This window comes from Xiphophorus couchianus, chromosome 17 (assembly GCF_001444195.1).
Source record: "Xiphophorus couchianus chromosome 17, X_couchianus-1.0, whole genome shotgun sequence".
NCBI classification, from domain to species: domain Eukaryota; kingdom Metazoa; phylum Chordata; class Actinopteri; order Cyprinodontiformes; family Poeciliidae; genus Xiphophorus; species Xiphophorus couchianus.
The window spans coordinates 10734174-10755620 of NC_040244.1; the positions used below are offsets into that span (position 1 = coordinate 10734174).

The 21447-nt window shown below is 38.4% G+C and overlaps 2 protein-coding genes across 20 annotated transcripts in view; both read left to right on the top strand.

Annotated features, from left to right (window-relative positions):
- nrcama (neuronal cell adhesion molecule a) overlaps positions 1-6851 on the top strand; it is a 53653-nt gene extending 46802 nt beyond the window's left edge. For 8 of the 16 annotated variants that reach the window (XM_028043227.1, XM_028043226.1, XM_028043228.1 and 5 more), the window contains 3 exons: positions 62-140; positions 794-805; positions 2564-6851. In XM_028043227.1, coding sequence (XP_027899028.1) covers positions 62-140; positions 794-805; positions 2564-2798 — 326 coding nt within the window. In that variant the 3' untranslated portion in view covers positions 2799-6851. The other 8 variants (XM_028043231.1, XM_028043237.1, XM_028043238.1 and 5 more) reach the window with 2 other exon arrangements.
- A 1100-nt stretch (positions 6852-7951) lies between these two features.
- Positions 7952-20677, top strand: cntn1b (contactin 1b). 4 transcript variants are annotated; one of them, XM_028043242.1, is made up of 24 exons: positions 7952-8101; positions 11851-12016; positions 12123-12158; positions 12234-12360; positions 12434-12615; positions 12761-12856; positions 12974-13186; positions 13276-13375; positions 13667-13851; positions 13930-14054; positions 14157-14274; positions 14356-14506; positions 14585-14712; positions 15790-15962; positions 16103-16226; positions 16313-16480; positions 16606-16755; positions 16846-16916; positions 17002-17254; positions 17384-17505; positions 18291-18480; positions 18564-18685; positions 18779-18935; positions 19018-20677. In XM_028043242.1, the coding sequence occupies exons 2-24, from the start codon at positions 11962-11964 to the stop codon at positions 19092-19094; spliced, it is 3123 nt and encodes a 1040-aa protein (XP_027899043.1). In that variant the 5' UTR covers positions 7952-8101; positions 11851-11961; the 3' UTR covers positions 19095-20677. The 4 variants fall into 4 exon arrangements, with proteins under 4 accessions (XP_027899043.1, XP_027899042.1, XP_027899044.1 ...); XM_028043241.1 differs by having other exon boundaries at positions 11943-12016; XM_028043243.1 differs by lacking the exon at positions 7952-8101 and adding an exon at positions 8114-8243.
- Positions 20678-21447: the final 770 nt, after the last annotated feature.

Genomic DNA, 21447 nt, shown 5'->3' on the forward strand with positions numbered 1-21447 from the left:
TGTTTAAAGAGTGCATGTTTAAAGAGTGCATGTTTAAAGGGCTCTCATTGTGTTACTGCAGTGAAAGAGAAAGAAGACGCTCATCAAGACCCAGAGATCCAACCTATGAAGGAGGACGATGGAACATTCGGGGAGTACAGGTGAGAGAAAACACTCTCTACAATAGAGTGTATAGTAAGAAATACATGTGTGTTTTTTATTTACTTTATGTATGTAAAACTTGCCATCAGGTTACAGAGACACTCCCCTTCACCTGGCTCCATTTTCAAACGCTCCATTGAGGCAAGGCAAAATTCAAAACATGCTTTGTTTACCAACTCACCTTTTCATTGGCCGTCTAATTGACCCTGTAATCCAGAAAAAGTTTTGATTAATCCGCAGTACTTTAGCTTTAAGCTGTATCTAGTCATGTACACTAACTAATTCTAAAATGTTGAAACAAATTCATTATTAGTTTTTTTCAATGAGATCATCTGATTTAGCAGATGTAATTAAGAACCTTGACATAATGTTGACATTATTTGGTCAAGGTGTATTTTGGAATTTAGAGATATAGTATTGAAATAATTTAGTTTCTTTGGTTTAACTATTAAAGGAGCTTTGTTTGTTTGTTTATTTTCTACTTTCCATTTGCATGCTTGGTTTACAAAGATGCAAATGGAAACTAGCATCCTTGTAAGTTTTCATTCTTTGTGAGATATATACATTTTCTGTGGCCAAAAACTAATGAATTATCCATAAAGTGCTGTTTATGTAAATTTGCATTTTTATCTTTCTCCTCTGTGGGATTTAGGTCAATGGAGAGGTAAGACATGCGATAAAACCAGCATGCACCTAATGCAGCCCTCGGTTGCTTTTCAAGCGCTTTCTAACTTTAGTGGATTAATTTGTGGGGACAAGCAGCATCAACACAGACCCTGTTTACACCTGGCATTAAGGTGACAGTCTTGTTCATTTAATAACATTTAATAACTTGAACAATAGTCTCAGGAAATCAGACATTGTTGTCTTTTAAAGCTGTCTTAGTCTCCTTGTTAGTAGTTTTTGTTTTCATGCAATGGATAAAAAAAAAATTTCTGTGCTTACAGTTGTCCAAAAGTCGTAAATGGAGCTCACCGTAACTCATCTCATTTTGTTCACTGTCTATGCAGACATGGCTACTTTTTATTGGCAGCTCATGTGTAGCTCTGTTAAAAAAAAGCTTTAACATAAATGTATCTATTTTATGTAGTTCTATAATGTCACCCTGATGCGTATATCTGATGTTACAATCACCTAGTGTCACTCTTCAAAATGGGAAAGACAAGCTATTATGCCATTGGATCCTCGTTAATTGTAAAATGTTTACTTGCCTAAATTTGAAGAGAGCGGTCTAAGTTTCGTATGTGCAGAATTTTTTGTTACTTGTTTTAGTGTGGCACAGAAGAGCGTTATATTTCCAACTTTATTTCAAACCATCTGTAATGTTGTGTCAATAATCAGTTATCAACTTCTCTACAGTTTTAAAAAGATACTTACCAGTTATCCCTTTCAGTCAATACCATGTGTAACTGGGTCTGTATTACCTGAGTAAATGGTCTAACACAAAAAGAGTTGCTTTTATTTACTCTACCTTCATAATTTTAACAAATAAATACTGCTTTATTGATTGTAAATAGACAGTCGGTAAAGAAAAAAAAATCTAAAGGCTGTGTTGATATTATCCTTGAAAAGCTTGCAATAAAAAAGGACTAGATTAAGGAGTTCTTACTGAAATGCAGCATCAAAATAGACATTCTGATTGCATTTTGGATTGCTGCATGTTACCTGCTGGCATATTGACTAAAATAGTTCTTATTCCGGTGCACTGCAACAAGTCAAACAGCACGCACTTCGCAGACTTCCTCCATTAGTGCACAGGCTTCCAGCATTAAAGCACTAACGCTATACATGATACTTTTATGTAGCTGAGCTGCTCCACTGTACAAGTACAGGAACATAAAATGTAATATAAACAACTTACAGTTTGTTTTTTTGTGCAGTAAATGTTGACATAATTAATTTGTGTACTTGTAATTAGGCATGAGCTGGTATAATAGATAGATAGTAGAGAGTATTGAAATCAGATGATGTTTGGTGATAGAATCCTTTCTCCATTTGTATCTTGCCTTCGGTAGGCTGTTTAATTAAACAAACTTTCCAACTTTTGCATGTTGTCAGTATTTATTAAAAATATTGTGCTAAAAATAGTGAAAAATTACATTCCATAAACAATAGATGAAAGTTCATGGAAATTTCTTTCCCTCTGCCTACTCTCAGTCTGCAGCGACTACCTTATGCCACAAAAATAATATAATGGAAGGTTCTAGAAAGTCATTGTTTACCATGACTTGACCCATGCCTAATTGTTGTAGACTTAAATTTGGCATCAAGAAATGCCACCATGGCATTGTTCTTGTAACACTTGTGCAGTGGAAAAGCTGTAGAATGTGGATGTGTTTAAAGAGCCTGTCTGAATTTCGATCAACAGTATGAATAATTTCTCAGTGATTCTGCGCTGCTTTACCTTCCCGCCCTCTAACAGTGACACCGAGGACCACAAGCCACTGAAGGGCAGCCGGACACCATCCAACGGGACGGTGCGGCGCGACGAGAGCGACGACAGTTTAGTGGACTACGGGGAGGGCGGGGATGGACAGTTCAACGAGGACGGCTCCTTCATCGGCCAGTACAGCGGCAAGAAGGAGAAGGACACGCATGAGGGCAATGAGAGTTCGGAGGCGCCGTCGCCTGTCAACGCCATGAACTCGTTTGTCTAATGCGGCCGCCTCCTGGCTGCAGCGGTTGCTACGGCTGTCCCCGCGTCACCCTGGCAAATGTGATCATCCCGGTGGTGACAGTTGCTAAGGCAACAGCCGTCGTGGGCACCTACTTTTACCCTGTGGTTGCCGTCACTCTGGTGGTCAAGGCTACCTTTACACCAAGACTGCTGACATGTCCTCATCTCCACACCCCGTCGACCCAAGTCGCACTGTGACCTACCAGTGAACACACACTTACGAATCCCCCACAACCATTAAAAGAAGAACAGAGACAGCGGGCAATGCTGAAAAGCAGACAAAATGTGCCAGAGAGGATTTCACCGCTCAGACTGAAACATGAGTGTGGCCAAGTGTACGTGTGCGTGTTAGTGATCTCTTTACAAACATGAATAAATATAGCGAATATATATATATTTGATGGAAGTACGGCATATGATCCGCAGGCAGGCTAATATAAATGAATCACATTCATAAGCAACTGCATGGAGCAAATCGTGTGTCTGTTAGGCATTTTATTTTCCTCTTGTCTTTTTTTTAAATTTTTTTATTTTTTTGCAGAAGTATGCTGCATCTTACGCTGTATTTGGTGCACGGCTATGAGCCAGGGTGTTATTTTCTTACTTGCAGAAAAGTGTTATATGGTGTTTGACATATAGAAGAAAAAAATGGCAGCAGTGGTATTGTGGTTCCAGCTGCGAAAAGAGTGACTCAAAGTAGAAACTAGTAGGTGTTTTTATTTAACTACCTTTCTTTATTTTATTACAGGTGGACTGTTTGTGCGTGTGTGCTAGAGAAAGAATGGGAGCTATATTTCCAGGTCAGGTGTGTCCGGTCGTAGTGCCTGAAAAGCCTGGAGAGCCAGCCTGGTGTCGCACGCTAGCAGTGCAGTGCTAAACTAAATGTTTTCACATTTTCTCACATTGCAACCTTATATTTTAATGAATTTTATTGGGATTTTACAGGAGAGACCAACACAAGGTGATTCATAATTGACACATAGACTCCTCAAAATATTTTTCATTATGAAAATCTAAGAAAGTGGCGTGCATTTGTACTTTGCTGAAACACAGTAAGCTTGTCTTCGCGGGTGAAAATTATTTGGGGTATGTTTCTACCAGCTTTCCAAATCTAGAAACCGGAACTTTTCCCCTTTCTTGTGTTATATTTCCACCACATTTTTTCGTTTTGCATGTTGGCAAAGAAGCTTAAGTTAGACTCGTTTTGTTCTGCAAATTGTGTCATACTCTTTCCATTTGTGGTTAATGAAAGTCGTCATGATACGGTTTGTTCACTGATTTTCTCTAACCAAACTCTAAGACTTGGACAAAACATAAGCGTTTATGCAAAGATTCAACATCCCCCAATGTATTTCCTCCTTGGTGATTTTTAAAGGCAAGTGCTGATAGTTGGAAACTTTTGAGTTTCCTTGGTTAAAGTTTTAGCAGGGGGCTTTTCTGTTCATACAATGCATGGGTTCTTTCCAGGTTCTTTGATTTTTTTCCCCCTCAACTGAAAAACATGCATGCCATATATCTGGCCTCTGTGAGTGTCTGCATGCCCTCTGATGTCCGATGTTCAAAAGTTAAAGGCAAACCCTCCGATTAACAGGCAGATGTAGAAAAATGGTTGGATTTTGTTTAGATAAATCAAGGCGTAAAAGGAGCAGAGCACAAATGAACGCCACCCTTTTCCTATTTTACAATTGGAAAAATGTTGGTTACCATAAATCCTTATCCTTCCATTTTACAGTCATGCAACTTTTATGTTGGCTATTAAAAAAATACATTGAAGCTAAGGTTGTAATGTAGCAAAAGCCAATAAAAAAGTAAAAGTATCAACACATTTCCAAGCCACAGTGGTCCCAAACAATCTGCTTGTAGCCTCATAGTTTCTACCATCATTTAAATTATATTCTATTGTTGTTGCATTGTGCCCTTGTTGCTCAACATTAATGACTGATCCAGTGTCGCTGTCTATTGCTTCCACCTGCAGTGCAAACCCTGTCAACACTCTTCCATCTTAACATTAATTTCACTGGCATTAATCCTCCACCTTCATTTTATGTACACGTACTTACAGAAATATTCTAATCGTACAAGTTTGCTAAGAATATTGGCGGTATTTAGCGACGTGTTGGTAATCACAAAGCTGTCAGCATGGTTTCCAGTGCCTTGGTAGAAAGCAGTTACTTACTGTAGGTCCACAGTTCAATGCCAATTTATGCAAACCACAATTTTAAAAACAAGGTGGATGTTCAAAGCTTCATAGAAGGCGCCTCATGAAAAAAAGAGTTTTTAAAAAAAAGTTTGTTGTTTCAAATAGTCCTTAATATAAAGCTGATAATGACCTTTATTTTGCCAGAAAATATGACAGATTTGACCATTTTGTAAGCTATAAAGAACAAATTAACAAATTGAACTGATATTCTTTGACGTGATTGGAAACCCCCCTCCGTGGTTGTGTTTTTTAGAGTTTCTTCAAAGGTGCCCTTGTTTGTTTCCTGTGGTTGGAAGGTCTGAAAGATCGAATGGATGTTAGCTGATGTGAGACTCAGATTACCTCCTCGACTTCTTTTACAGTATCTGAAAAAAATGTTAATGAATCCATATTTTCTTAGGGGTCCGGGTTCCTACACAAGGCTGGAAAAAGATTTCAAAAGTGGCAGTAAGTGGAAGGAACCTACTTTAACTCTCGATGGTTGTAGCTTTGTCGACAATCATGTTATTCAGCTTCCATCCTCTTCTACAAAGAAAGCATCTTGCTGAGAGTTAAGCAACTCTAAAACGGGCATGTGATGGGAATCTCTAGACCGCGCGTTCATGTCAAACGTTCCCTTTCTCAACTCATTCATCAAAAACCCAAACTAAACTACTGCCAAACTGCTCACCAGATAACTGCCAGTGTGAACCAGCTTCACCATCTTGTCTCGTCCTATTGTAACCATCACCATTGGGAAAAATAAGTGGGGGCAGGGGGAAATAATAATACTGAATGTGGATACAAGTGTATCCTTTTATGTGAATGAAAATACTGCTTGTTTCATTTCAAGGAGTGATTGCACTGGTGACTTTGATTTATGCATTTATGCTTACCTTCTGCAGTATATGTTATTACAGTCTGAGTGCAGGTTTCATGTTTTTGCCAATGAAGTACAGGTGTGAATGTCTGAGTTCACGAGCGTGTGTGTGCATGCGTGAAGTGCACACTGCTTTCTATTGTTCCAATGTGTATCCTGTAGTTTGCTCCTTCTGGACATAGGAGATTCTTTTTTGTTTTTTTGTTTGTTTTTTTTAAAGCATTTTCATGTCTTATCATAACTTGCATCAAGTTTTTAGGTTTCAACATGCCAGAACACCGCGTGTAGATATATATATTTTCTGTTTATTGTAAATAACGGTTTGATTTGAGCGTAGACGTGTTAAGATCAGAGTTGGCATGGCGTAAGGAAGTTAGACTGTGAGGAATTAGACGGCTTCTAGTTTTCACTCTTTGATTTATTGTGAACTTCTGTTTGTTTTTGGGTTTTTTTATATTATCGTCAGGTAAACATGTTTAGCCTACAGTATCGGGTATCACCTCTGATGATTTCACTTGTGACTGAGCTCTTGTGACACCTGTATTGTTTCTATTTCTGGCAGTTCATGCACATTTTCTGCCTTTTTATATTTAATATATATAAATATTACAAAAAAAACATTAAGTGGACTATTATTTCAAAATGCACACCTAATTTAGGACAACCAGATTGTCCTAAATAGATCCCCTTTTTTAGGATTGTGCACTGGAAAATGAAAAATATACTACTAATTTGGAGAATACAATAGGATGGCATGGACACAATAACTGGTGCATTTCAGTGTGAATACCCTGGAAACAATGTTGCTGGCTGAAACAGTATATAATTATAACATTCTGGTAAATGTTGAAGCTACATGAGAAGCATGAAAGACTGTTGAATGGTTTACTTCACAATATACTACTGCAAAATATTTTGTATTTTAAATGAAGTACAAAAAAAGAACGAATAAATGTTGGTTTCGGGATTTCAAATCAGTTTATTTTTGTATCCTTGCTGCAGTGCAACATGTTAAAGTGAGAGATTTGGCTCCACCTAGTGTATCTATTCAATCTCTAAACGTTTGAACGTTTCTTTTCAATTTGTAGAATCAGGGCTGGACTTTGATTGGACCATTGTCAATATAGTTAATACAGTGTGATTTAAACCTCTTTCATTGTAGCTCAGGCTGTGTAGTTAATGTTGTTCTCCTGGTGGAATGTGAACGTCACCTTTAGACTGATGTCTTTTGCATCCAGTGTGTTTTCCTCCACAACTGCTATGCGTTTCCGCTTCCATAAAGCCAAGATTTATCGACTGCATAAACAATCGATGTTGTGTTCACAGATTGTTCTACTTAAACTTCGTGTCTCTGCAGCATTTTCAGAATTACAGTTGGCCTTCTTTACTTATTAATGCGTTCCTTCCTTATTCTTTAAGGCAGCCATGTTTGAGTAAGTTTACAAACTTGCCGAACTTCACCTTTAGGTGATATGTTGAGCAGTATTTTGAGAGATGTTCACTTATATTCTTTTAAGAATGAAAACACGAGTGATCTTCGCATCGATAATGATCCATTAAGAAACAATTGTCATTCAGGTTTGTATTTAATATGCGGTGGCTGTGCTATTTCAGAGTTCATGAACCCGTCCATTATAACAGTGGTTGGGATGGGATCTTAAATCAGCATGTATTGGGTCTTCAGATCATTTTAAGAACTTAAAGTAAATAAATAATAATAAAAAGATGATCATAATAAAGAATATTCATGCTCTAAATGTTAGAAAATAAAGAGGAGAAATAGTCCTATTTATGTATATTATCCTTGGGTGATATTGACATTTCCTTTTATGATCTTAAACTTTAAAGTCTTGCATCCACACCTCAAAGTAAAAGCAGAGAGAGACATAAAATGAAAACAAAACAAAAAAAATCCGCAGGTGGGCAAATACTGTTTTCATCATTTCCATGACGCCTTTGCCTGTCTGGGATGCGCAGCTGCGTCTCTCCCGCATCCCTCCCATCTTCTCCTGCTCATGGACCAATCACAGCCACGGCGTCGCCGCCCTCCTGACGCGCCGCTCTCAGCCAATAGAAAAGTTCACCCTGAACGGGACGCTCCGGCGGGTGGGCTTGTTTCTGGGCGCGATGCGGTTCGGGTGCATGTGTTCCATGAAGACCGACTACTGATTTTTCCTCTTTTTTTTTTTTGTTGTTTTTTCTTCTCAGTCCTTCTATCTCGAAGGTAAGACCGACCGCGCTTCGCCCTTTCGTGCCTCTTAATTTCCGTGGACTGTTTTGGGCTCGCCGTGGTGCTGAAGTGGACCGGCTCTGGAGTACCGCAATGCAGAGCTACGAATTACCGGTGCCGCTCCGGCGTCATTAGGGTGAGGCGATGGAAGGAGCTGCGCAGCTACTTTTTGAGGCGCTTTCCGGACGGCCTCGTTGGAGTCGGCACTATTAGGAAAAAGAAAAATCAGTCATTCTGTAGTCGGAGTCGTAGACTTCTCAATAAACACACAACAGCTAGAAAGTAAAGGTAGGGAGGAAACGCAAGGTGAAAGTGGCAGATACGGCAAGGGCGAAGGGAGCTGCATCCAAGGATTAAATGGTCACTCCCTCAGTATTTATATAGAAATTCAACCTCTCGCTTTAGAATTGCCCATTTATGTTATGCTGCATTTTACTACTTTCTGTAATCATTTCCTATTTTTCCCCCATGAATTGCGACAAAAAAAAGAGAGGGTAAAGCACTGGCCAATTTTTTTTAATGATCGTTTACAAATAGTACCATCTGATATTGATATTGATCTGATTCTTCTGCCTCGTCATCAATCTAGATGCACACAAGGTCGAAATAGTTGATTTTTCTTTTGAGTTAGCTTTATAAAAACTTTTTTGGGGGGGTGAAATTCTGCAGTTAAAGTCTGTGATTTCTCAGCATATTGGCAGAAACCATTTGCTTGTGACAGGAAAACGCTGGAAGTTCTTCAGCATTTGACACAATGCAGTTAGTATATTATTTTTAGGGTTTTTTAATATCCAAATCCTACATTTAAATCAGGATTTATACATATAGAATTACAGAGGACAATCTCTTCTTTTTTTTTTTTTAATTCAGACATTGTTCTGACTGTGATTCTCTGAATCCACAAAGCCAGAGCAGACATCACCGTTCAGCCAGTGGCTGAAACAGTAGGCTTGGGTTAATACGTGTGACCTAAATTTCATGGCAGAAAATCCAAAGAGGATCTGTGATGGGATTACCAATAGAGGGAAAAGCTTGAAAACACTCTAAAAAAAATGTAGCAGATAGACCTAGAATGGGATAGATAAACTATAAAACGATATTTAAATGTTTTTGCGTCATTGAGACATGTCTTGCGACACTATATGGTCATTTAGGAGATCTGATAGAAGAGACGTTGCTGTTTCATGCTTTCTCTCTGTCCCGAAGATAGACAGAGGGCATATTGACTTGCAGTGGCACAACACATGCAGCCGAGTGCTGTGTGCTGAAGCAATGTTAGTGTTGAGTCATCAGAACTGCCTCCGGACCCAGAGCTGCGGTCTCTCCTATGTATTGGGTTGCACTACCTCTAAACTATGCTAAATCATCATTAACATTATGTCAATGTTGTTTCTCTTTCATAGTTATTTGTGGCTGCTAACTAGAAATTAAATTGTCCAAAATTTTGATACTCCTTGTATTTGATATCTGTATGAAGATCTCTTACATAGAAAATTGCGCTTTTTTGCTTTTCCTTGAACAGGACTTTTGCTCTCATTCTGAAGATCTTAATTGCAGGTACACAGATCTAAATTTTATGGACCGTTTAAGATGTCTAAGTTTTGTAACCTTTTAACCTGTTGATACTAATTTTAGCCAATTCGGATGTTAAGAATTACAGGTGCATTTAGATGAGTTAAAATTTTAATAGGAGAGTTATTAGCACACCTCACAAGGAAAGTTGGCCACAAAACAAATGTCATTGCTGTAACCATGCATAAAAATGGGAAGTTAAGTGGAGGGAAAATTTGTGGTAGGAAAAGGTGCCCAAACAAGAGGGAGAAATTTCACCATCTAATAGCGCCACAGCGATCCACAGCAATTTTTATAGATTAAAGACAATGTTGCATTCATGGGAGAGCTCAGTGGCTAGAATTACTTAAATTAGCAAAAACTCACATTTACCAAACAACATTGTGAAGATCACCAACACCTTTGTGAAAGTATTTTGAGTACTGATGAGATAAAAGTAGAACTCATTGCCAGTTATCTGTACTTGTTGCTTTTAGGTTTAGGTGGCCATTACTTTTTCACATTGACCTAAGCTGATTTATTGCCGTTTTCACTTAAGTAATTTGAAAACTACATTTTCTGTACATTGCCTGATATTCTTATTTGATAGTCTGAATGTGACAAAAAAAATCACACACACACGCCCACACACACAAGTACTCAGAAGGCAAATACTTTTATACAGGCACTGTACACCAGGTGTCCTTCTACACATGGTGTATCTGTTCCCATCCTTGCTATGTTTTCCTTTTATATTAAATGCTTAATCATTCAAGCAAGGATTCAGATTTTTACACAGAAGAGCCCAAAACATCTCTTGTTACCTGGCAGACAAAAAAGAAGCAGACAAACAAAAAAACTTACTTGATTTGATATCCATTTTAATCAGAAGTGTAGTTTGTACATTTTCTTTTGAAGATTCGAGGGGATGTGGATGCAAAGGTTCCCAGTTTACCTTCTGTATATTTAGCTGTGTAATTTTCCAGCTTAATGTTTGAGTCTGCACACAGAAGGTTACTCTCCCAGTACTCTCTGCATTCTGCTATATATAGCAGCTCCCCTCTGTATCTGTTTTAATCTTAAACCTCTAACTCAGCCTGTCTGATTCTTCCTTATTGTGTGATTACACAAGACACATTGCATACTGCAGAGATTCTTTCCATTTTGCTCATATGGGGATTTATTGTTGCGATTCAGGCAAGCATTTTTTTTTTTCTGCTGAGTCACTGACGTCCTGAATCGTTTATACTTATTAGGAGGACTGCAGATAGATAGGTTAGCTTGGAGCATTTCTGTTCTGGAAAGTCTCGCATATTGCCCTGCTGACACATGTCCAGGTTCATACAAGTAGGCTGATTACACAGTCAACCACAATGGGACAAAATTAGAGATGCAATAATCAGAAATCTGTTGATGGTTTCTGATTTTTGTTACATTTTACCAGTTGTTGCATGTTGTTAATTCTGGTTTCTTGACAAGAAAAATAAAAATCTAAACATTTTCCTCAGTGTTCCTGCTATAATGCAGACATTGAATACTTACACTTAGACATGAGGCAATGTCTTGTGTGTAAGAGATTAGTTTGTGCAAAAAAAGGCTTTACTATTATTTTTAAACAAAGACAAAATAAGTCCAAATTCTAATTTAGTTTTAGTATCTTCTACTATCATAAGTAGAGCAAGTTACATTGCTAAATCTGTCTTTCCCACAGAAACCTTAATTTTTGAAATTTCCAAATCCAACATGTTACATAATACACAGAGAATAAATGCTGGAAATGATAAAAAAAAAATGTATTCAGCCTTACTGTTATCTGCTTACAGTTTTGCTCTTTATAAAACCTGAACAAACCTCAGACGTGTTTTGACCATGCGAATGAAAATAGAATTTAAAAAGCTTTGTACACCTCTGCGCGCTGCCTGAATTCAATTTCTTCCTCTTTACTAATATTTTTCTTTCTTACAAGAAAGAAATAGAAATACCTTGGAGTCTTCATCTTCCACACCTCGTAGCCCTTAGGTATGATGCATTTACTGACTCAAAATAGATCCGATTTAAGATGTCAAACAGCCAGTCACCAGTCAGGGAGATCAAACTGAATATTCACTGTACCCATCTCTCTGGACAAAATCACATGTTTTAGATGCCATGCTCAAGTGAATGCAAATGTCTTCTGTTTTGGTCTCTCTCAGCCCACTCCAGTTCACGCCCTGTCCATCCTCCTCCTTCTCTCCTTCTTCCTTGCCCCCGTCTTTCCATCCATCTAACTTGCTCGGTTGCACAGACTCTCCTTGCTCACCATCATGGCTTCCACACCTTTATTACTACTGGGCCTCTTCTCCTCTGTGTCCGTCACATGTAAGACTAAAACTACATTGATAAAACAGACTGCAGACAAGTGTATACTCAATGCGTTCTCATCGTCAGGGATCATGATAATGTTTTGTTGTTTCTTCCTGATTAGTGGCGGTCTTATTTGGTGAACCCAGAATATATGGAGGTGAGTTTAAAACACCAAGGCTTATTTAGTGAGGTTTTGAAACACAAACTAACACATTTTCTTATATTGTCTCAGAGGACGCCACAGGTTATGGTCCCATTTTTGAAGAAGAGCCTATGGATGTGGTCTACACCGATGACTCACCCGATAAGAGGATCTCCATGAACTGCAGGGCCCGTGCAAATCCTCCAGCTACGTACAGGTAAGGAGGATATTTCTTTGTGCACAGCATCTCTGGTCCGCACGCCAAACAGGCGTGGTATTTTCCTGCACAGGTGGCGCCGGGATAACTGGGAGATCAAGCTGATGGAACAACCCGATGAACACTACAGCCTGGTTGGAGGAAACCTGGTTATCACTAACCCGATCCAGAAGAAACACGCTGGGACGTACACGTGTGTGGCCCGTAATATCTACGGCACTGTTCTCAGCAAGGAGGCCCGAATCAAGTTTGGATGTGAGCGCAGACATGAATTATATAACTAATAATCTACTGTATGTTATTAACTTGGCTTTGAAAGATGGTGAAACCAATTCAAAGCTTGTCTAGCAGCTAATTTCATCATTATTATTTATTTTGTTTGTTTCATTTTCTCATGTAGATATTGAGGAGTTTCCTGATGAAGAGAGGGAACCAGTGTATGTCAAAGAAGGCCAGGGAGCAGTTCTGCTGTGTGTCCCACCAAAGGCCTGGCCACGTATGTATACACTCTTCATCGGTCTAAAAATTTAGGATTTGTGATTGTTTAACTCAAAAACGTGTGTTTAGATGTTCAAATTTCACTTTACCCACTCGTCTATGTTTTTATTTTCAGAGGAAGTAAGCTATCGCTGGATCTTCAACGAGTTCCCAGTATTCCTGCCCACAGACCGCCGTCGGTTCGTCTCCCAGAAGACAGGGAACTTGTACATCGCAAAGGTTGAAGCTCAGGATGCTGGAAACTACTCCTGCTTCGTCTCCAGTCCTATCATAGGAAAGAGCGTCTACTCCAAGTACATCCCACTCATCCCTTTACCTCCAGAAGACGGTTAGTCATAATCTGTGGCTGGCTGAAATAAAAAAAAGTTTAATGTTTAGCATCATTTATATTTGTCAGGGTTTTTTTTTTTTGTCCAGGTGAAGAGAGAAAATACCCAGCTGACATTAGGGTGAAGTTTCCAGACACTACTGCAATGCTGGCCTCCAATATTACGTTGGAGTGCTTTGCTCTTGGAAAGTATGTTTTTAAAGCTTTCTTGGTAAACTTTTGTGACATAATAAAAATTAGCAGAGCACTTGCAAATAAATTAGACACAAAACACTTAGTCTAGTCTATAGATCTAGACTAGACTGTAGTTTTTGAAAAAGACAACACATGCTCTAAAACCACAAAAAATGTTGCAAAAATTATTGTTGACTTAATAGTAAAGAAAGTTAAATGCTGTAAATGCATTTGCAATGTGATAAAAGTGAATACCGTTCTCTAAGTATCGAGTTCCTGTCTCTGTTTATCGCTATGCTCACTCAGTCCCATCCCACATATTGTGTGGAGGAAGGTGGACGCCACTGACCTCCCTGCAAATCATGAGATCAGTGAGTCAGGCGCTGTGCTTCATCTGTACAATGTTCAGTATGAGGACGTTGGATCATACGAATGCGAAGCCATCAACACCAAAGGAAAGGACTGGCATAAAAACTGGCTTTATGTGGAGTGTAAGTCAAGTTAAATGCTTACCAATTTTTTTGTATGAAATAATAATAATAATAATAATTGTTATTATCTTCATGTAGCTGCACCTGAATGGGCAGAAACAATCAACAACACTCAAGTGGACATTGGATCAGAGCACACAATGCGCTGCGTGGCTTCAGGAAAACCTTTCCCTTTCATCCGTTGGTACAAAGATGGATATATGGTAAAAATCTCTTTGTAAGCTTTTTCTTAAAGAATGTGTGTAATCTGAACTGTCGTCGTTTTCCACAAAACTGCACTCCTCTCTGGCATGTGGTTTTTCTAGTATGGCAAAGGCGAGCTGAAGTTTTCCAGTTTAACTTTTGATGACTCGGGGATGTACCAGTGCATTGCTGAGAATTACTGGGGCATCAAATATGCCAACGCTGAGCTGCGAGTTGTTGGTAGGTAGCAATTCTTTCTTTCTTTTTTTTTTTTGATAACAGTTCTTTAAACTGAAATCCCCATCTACTATCTCCCACCAGCCTGGGCTCCAACATTCGAGCGCAACCCAGTAAAGAAGCATCTTCTTGGAGCTAGAGACAGACGCGTGGTAATAGAGTGTAAGCCGAGAGCCGCTCCCAAACCTCGATTCACCTGGACAAAGGGCAAAGAGGTCCTCTTCAACAGTTCACGGTCAGCAGAAGCACTTTCCATTTGTGAGAAGTCACAAACAACTTTCTAATGAATTGACTTGATTCTGCTTGCTAACAGTGTTTCTGTCATGTTCGATGGGAGCCTGGAGATCCGCAACGCCACCAAAAACGACGAAGGCCTTTACACCTGCTTTGCTGAGAATGACAGAGGGAAGGCCGACAGTTCAGGATATCTTACCATCACAGGTTAGCTGCATCATAGTAGCAGCATTCATACACCCAGATCTTCTCCGCTTTTTGTCGTTTTTTTAGTACAATTACTGCCTTTAAAACTAACTAGTTTTTAATCAAAAACATAAAACCTCGAAACTTAGAATAACTTTAGTCAGAACTTTTCTAAGATCTTTTTTTTTTTAGTTTTGCAGACGGTTAAAAGGAAATAATGTAAAGTCACCTTCACATCGGCATGTACAGTACACTGCCTGTCAAAATATGTCTTGTTTTATACAAAATGTTATGATAGCTTACTGTCTCCAGTTCTGTTGTCTAAAAAAGTTGAAATTTGTGATGTCATGTCTGATTGTTTCTTTTAAAAGTTTTGAAGTCCTTTGGAGGTTGCTTTTTTTAAATGTAAATTTATTCATTCATGAAAAACATTCCACATTTAGAAAAAAAAAATGCTTTTCTTATTTACTTAAATTTACATGTGTGACATTTGCTGGCATCGCCAACCATTCAAGTAAAATAAACGGAACGGAGACACTTTAAAATTCATGCTTCACTTTTTAACTGATTAGCTTATCTAGGAACAATAAATAATTAATTCCTGGCTTTATTGAAGAATAAGCTAAATTGGGAAAGAAAATTTAGCCACTTAAATTCTTGCACGAATTTAATTTAACCACTTAAATTCTTGCTATTTAAGTTAATCAGAAGTGTGTTAATACCCCAAAACCAGAGATAAGTTTGAGCTATTAAAAAACACACACTTTCAGGTGTATCTGGTATAAAAGACAGAATAAATACTTTGTAAAATTCCTCATTGCCCACTACAATGTATAAGGAAGAATATACTGTATGTTGCAATGAGCATAATTCTCTTCCAAGGAATTACTACAAACAAGAAGATTTTTGGTAAAAAAAAAACAAAACTTGATGAGTCCTAGCATTAAACTGAAAATAAATATTTAATTTAATATAAAAAAGGCAAAAGATAAAGACAAAATATATGTTTACATTCACTTACAATACTTTAATTCCTTCTTATTGTTGTTCATAATGATTTGGACGTGGGATCAGTTTTTTTGTTGTTGTTATTGTTAGAGGCAACAAGTATAACTGCAGCACCTGAAGACTCTGAAGTTAGAGTTGGAGACGAGGTGATTCTTCACTGTGCTGCTTCATACGACCCCATGCTGGACATCACTTTCATCTGGGCCATTGACTTCAGAGTCATTGACTTCAATGCTGAGTGGCAACACTATGAGCGAGTAATGGTAAGTCAACATTTTAATCATTTTCTAACCTTGAAAAGCATTATTATTACTATAATTTTTTAATAATTTGCATGTAATTACTGAAAACATGTTTCACAATTGGAACTTTCCTGAGAACCATTATTTTCTGTGTTGATCAGAGTGAAGATGGAGTCGGTGACTTGAGGATAAAAAATGCACAGATTTGGCATGAAGGTCGCTACACTTGCACCGCTCAAACCGTGGTGGATGACGACACCGCTTATGCTGACCTGAAAGTCGTAGGTAAGTCGGTGCATGAAAATAATAACCGAGACTACTATCTGTCGTTTGCACTAGTGTTTTAAATCGATTGCACGTGAAACCTCCAGGTGTTCCCGGGCCTCCCGGTGTGCTCCGGATCGAGGAGATTGGCGACACCTGGGTGAAACTTTTGTGGTCCAAACCAGCTGAGCACAACAGCCCCATCCTGTACTACACTGTTCAGACCAGACACTTCTGGGCTTTGAATGAAGACGACTGGAGGAATGCCAGCACATGTGAGTCCTGATTTGGGCCAGCAGAGGGCCATCTTGCTCCAAAGACGACCAACAGCAATGAATGCAATTCCAGGACAAGCTGTAGTTCAATCAAATTTTAAGCAGTCCTTAATTGTGTCCCTCAGCTCCAACCTTTCTCGATGGGACTCTGGAGAAAGCAGACGTCACAGACTTATACCCGTGGATGGAGTACCAGTTTAGAATCATCGCCACCAATGAGTATGGATCCGGGGAGGCCAGTATACCTTCCCTTAAGATCAAAACCTGGGATGCCCGTAAGTTCATTGAGAATTGTTTTATTTATGATTGTGCCATGAGGCAGATTTTTAGCAAAAATCTAACAAAAGGCTGCCTTCTTTGTCCAGCTCCAGTCGTTTCTCCCACAGACGTGGCAGGATATGGAGGTAGAAATGGCGAGATCGTCATCACGTGGAACGTAAGCTTCCAAATTCACGAGTTAAATTCATGTCTCCTCTACGTTTCTAATGTACATGGATTTCTTTTTATTTGGCAATCGTCAGCCTGTTCAGCCCTGGTATTTCTATGGCAAGAAATTTGGGTATATTGTCGCGTTAAAGCCTCACAATGCCTACGACTGGTTTTATGAAACCATCTCGGACCCTGAGACAAGACGACATGTTCACAGAGACTCCTACTTCATTCCGACCGACGACGACTTCCTGGTGCGGGAGTTCCAGGTGAAGATAAAGTCAGTTAATGTTAAAGGAGATGGACCGTACAGCCTCACCAAGGTCATCTATTATCCAAGAGATGGTGAGAATTTGTTTTTAATTATGCGCCTTATCAATTTCTAATCACATTTAATCTCAATTTTTGGTGCACACTATAATTTTAGAAGTTTTGTAAATTAATATATATATGTTTTTTTTCCTGGTCACTCAGTTCCAATAGAACCTCCCACAGATGTCTATGCCAGACCCGTGTCTTCCACTGAAGCTGTGGTTTGGTGGCTGCCTATAGTTGATACTGGAACTGGCCTGCAGCAGTACATTGAGGGGTACCAGGTATGGAGGTTTTCCTCTCATTTTTTTAAACTAGATCAGCTAAAAATAACATGTCAGAAATTGTTTGAATTTGTTTTAAAAATAAATCATATTTACAGACCCCAACAGTCAAATTTGCAATGTTGCATAACGGAATAAAGACTATGATTAATGACCTGATAGGAGATCAAAATGTTCAATATGAATTTGATGCTCTGTGAACAAGAGGAATATCCTGAATAACAGGATGGTTATTTTCCTTCAACGTACAAACCTATACAACTCTTCAAAATAAATCTTAAAATTTATACTGCTTTACATGGAGTTTATTCAAATAAATGTCTTATCATGAGATGTCATGTAGGTATGGAAATTACATTGTTACCGATCTTGACAGTTTGATTTTCCCAAATTACAGATGTACATTAAAGCTACTATACAAGATTTTTTTCTGTTGATTTTGGTTCCACGTGATTTTTTAAAAATGTAATTGTTTAGACTGCAGTATATGTAGAAAATATAGGTAGTTTTAGTCTCATGATCATCTTTTTTAATAACTGTAGCCATATTTGATTTTTTTCATATAGCATGTGATAAAATAAATGCAAACTCAAATGAATTTGTTCTTCAAGATGTTTGGTTTGCCCTTTACATCAATGTCAGCCTATGTTAACACTACCATACACACTTGCATCTAAATTTGTACCTATCTTCACTTTATCGGTATTTGCCAAGTTGTGACCTGTATCTTCCATGCTATACACTAAAAAAGTAAAAGTCTTACAAAAATGTATCCTACTACATAGATCAAATACTGGAGAAAGTATGACGATCCAGAGCCCGGGGCAAATCGCATATTCGTTCCAGCTACAGTCAATCAGACCCGGCTGGAGAACATGCTGCCAGATTCGCACTACCTCATTGAGGTCCGGGCGTTCAACGGAGCAGGTCTTGGACCGCCCGGTGAACACTGCGAGATGTTCACAAAGAGGCCACGTAAGGGCAACATGAAAACGGACAACGAGATCTGTAAAAATGCGTACGGAAACTTTTTAAATAAGTAAACTGTTTCTCCGCAGCACCCTCTGAGCCTCCCAGAATGTGGCGCTACGTCACCTGGACCGGACAATGGTTGTACGTGTGGTGGGATCATATCCAGTATGACTGGTTTGGGAATGTTTCTTTCCCCCTGTACTACAAGGTGGGAGCATTTAGTGTTGTTTCACCTCTATGCCTTCAGGTTTTATGGCTGTTAGGAATTTTTACAGTCTATTGGGGTTTATTTCTTTGTCAGGTCATGTTTAGAAAGACGGGGTACATCTACGGGAAGGTCTACATCACTGGCTGGCACTTTATGGACTTCCCAATGCCTCAGCTTGGAGACTATGAACTGATGGTTCGTGGTCGCTATGAAGGGGGAGATGGCCCAGTCAGGATGATAAGTATTAAGGGTAAGAATTAAGATAATAGTGGGTTATTAAATAAACTTCTAGTTGTTTTTATTATTAACTTTTTTGATGGTTTTTTTTCCAGGTAAAGCATCTCTGACCACACCAACAATCAGTTTCTTATCCTTGTTGCTGCTGGCGCTGTGTATTACAGGTTTGTAAATTTAGGTGTGAAGCAAATATATTGTATATAATGGACTTTGGAAGGAAAATAATAGGACCTAGCAGATGATTGAGTTGTCATGAGAAATCTTTACATGGTAGTTCAGTAACTAGTATCTGCTTTTACAGTATTTGTGACAATACACTGAAGATTTTTGATTCCCAAATTAAAATGGGTTGTCAGCACTTATTCTGGACAATGTACTGTACAAAAACAACAACATAGCTGGAGTTTTTTTGGAAACACAAGATCAAAAATGTTTAAAACGCAGAGACGCTTTTCATCGTAAATAAAGACAAATGACGACTCCTGGGGCCTATATTTAAAACACTATTTAGAATGAAATAAATGTATAGAAAGACCACTATGCTGCACAAAATATACTTGTTCTTGTGATCCTTTTACTTAGTTTATTGTGGGTTTTTTTTTTCGAAACTGTTGAAACGGAGCTTGCACTCAAAACATTACGAACCATTCGTAGATTACAAGAACAATCACTGATATTAGAAAACAAAGATTTTTATGTACAAAGTGATTTGATTAATTTGTTTTGCTTTTTATAAAACACAATCAACTTTTATATGTACATTTTATTTATTTATTTGCCTTTGTTGAAAAAAATCCGTTAGATATTTTCTAAAATGTGGTCTGAGTTATTCACGAGCAGAACACAATCCATGCTGGTATTGTTGATATATTTTAAAAACTGCTGGGATACAAACAATCTAATTTGGCATATTTTTCTAACCAAGTACTGCATTGAATATGGAAAAGTTTTAGGGGTAAGTCTGAAGATAGAAAAGCCACACATACACAGGGAAGACATGCAAACATCACAGAGTTTAACCAACTTGGAGACATTTTCTCTGTGTTTAACAAGTTTTCAGACAGCTCCAGTGGAAAAACACGCAACAAATCTGCCAATGTTTTCTTTTAAGACTATTGAGTTAAATCACTTTAATTTTACTTTTATGAACAACCTGTGGTTGCTACAATGGCCACTTCCAAACCATTCACTGGCGGACTAGTTCTCATGGAACAGTCCCTCTCAGCTGCAGTCAGAGCCAAGCTGCTTCTCTAAATGAAAATTGTTTTCTAGTAACAGCCAATAACTGCTTTTCTTATTGAGGAGTTGGCATTGGAGTAGCAACTGTAGTGAGCAATAGCTTGTACTTATATCTCCTTAGAATTTTAAGGGTCAGCATTGTCTTAGGAAGACATACTTTTTTCTCTAGTGTGAACTAAAGCTATTTGACCAACCCACTGACATTTACATTATTATACAGCATCATTTTCAACCTTTTCATTTCTGATTCACTGATCAGGTCTTTGTAGGGTCCAAAATGGTGGACTGAGAAGAACAACACGTTTCCCTCTCTCTGCAACCCAACTTTTGGGTCACAATATTTGACAAAGTGTTTAACGCTTTCTGTCCAAACAGCATAAACCCAGCAGTTTTTTGTACATATTACAACATTAAAGCCATGTATAGGGAGTTTGACTGATGTACAGCTATATATGTATCGTAACGCCACTTTCCTTTATGTAAAGCTGGAAAACTATTAAACAGATTTCAACAGTCTTGATGTTATTTTATGATATTCTGTGCTCACCTCAAGATGTCAGGTTAGATCTCAGGTATTTTATTTGTTTTATGCCAAAATGAAGCAAGTATTTAACAGATTAGCAAACAGTGGAAGCACATTTGTGAAATTATATTTTCATACAGGTACATTTTTAATATTTAGGCCTTGGTTGCACAACTCCAGTCCCTGAAAGCAACTCTAAGAAGCGGCCTCTCTCCTCCACAAGTTAGGACAATTCCAAAGGCCCCTGACCGACAGGGGGGCCTCCCACATTTTTTGTTTTGTTTTATAGAAATAAAAAAAAATTGGGGGCCCTGTCGATTACAAAATTAATCATATACTGTTTTAAAAATTATTTTAGCAGTAAAAATGAAATGTTACCACTCCCAGACCAAAATGCAGACATCCGTATTTTCTCTGAACCCCCCCGGGATCTTCATGAAATGGTTCGTTTCTGCTTAGCCCGCTTGACGGCGACGGTGTTCAGCAGCAGTTGGTGGAAGACGAGAACGACTGTGGCAGTTACTGTGCTGCCAAGAAAAATTATAAAATCAGGTTTTCAAAAGGAGAAGGAGAAAAATGACAAGAGTGTCAATTTATAGCCCAGTTTTTCTCCGAGAGGTGGGTAGACTGCGCGAGATTGTCAACTATTTAGCATAGTTAGCTTAGCTTACCATAGTAGCTACAGGCTATTGTTTGCCTCAATTTCACGAGTATGTAATGAATGAAGGAAAGAATTTAACAACATATTCATATGTTTAACTTG

Excerpts from the sequence above, each read along its gene's own strand:
- cntn1b (XM_028043242.1), top strand. The coding sequence starts at position 11,962 with ATGGCTTCCACACCTTTATTACTACTGGGCCTCTTCTCCTCTGTGTCC. Across the intron at positions 12,857-12,973 it reads CCCACCAAAGGCCTGGCCAC|AGGAAGTAAGCTATCGCTGG; the intron begins GTATGTATACAC and ends TTTTATTTTCAG. Across the intron at positions 18,686-18,778 it reads CTTTCCCCCTGTACTACAAG|GTCATGTTTAGAAAGACGGG; the intron begins GTGGGAGCATTT and ends TTTCTTTGTCAG.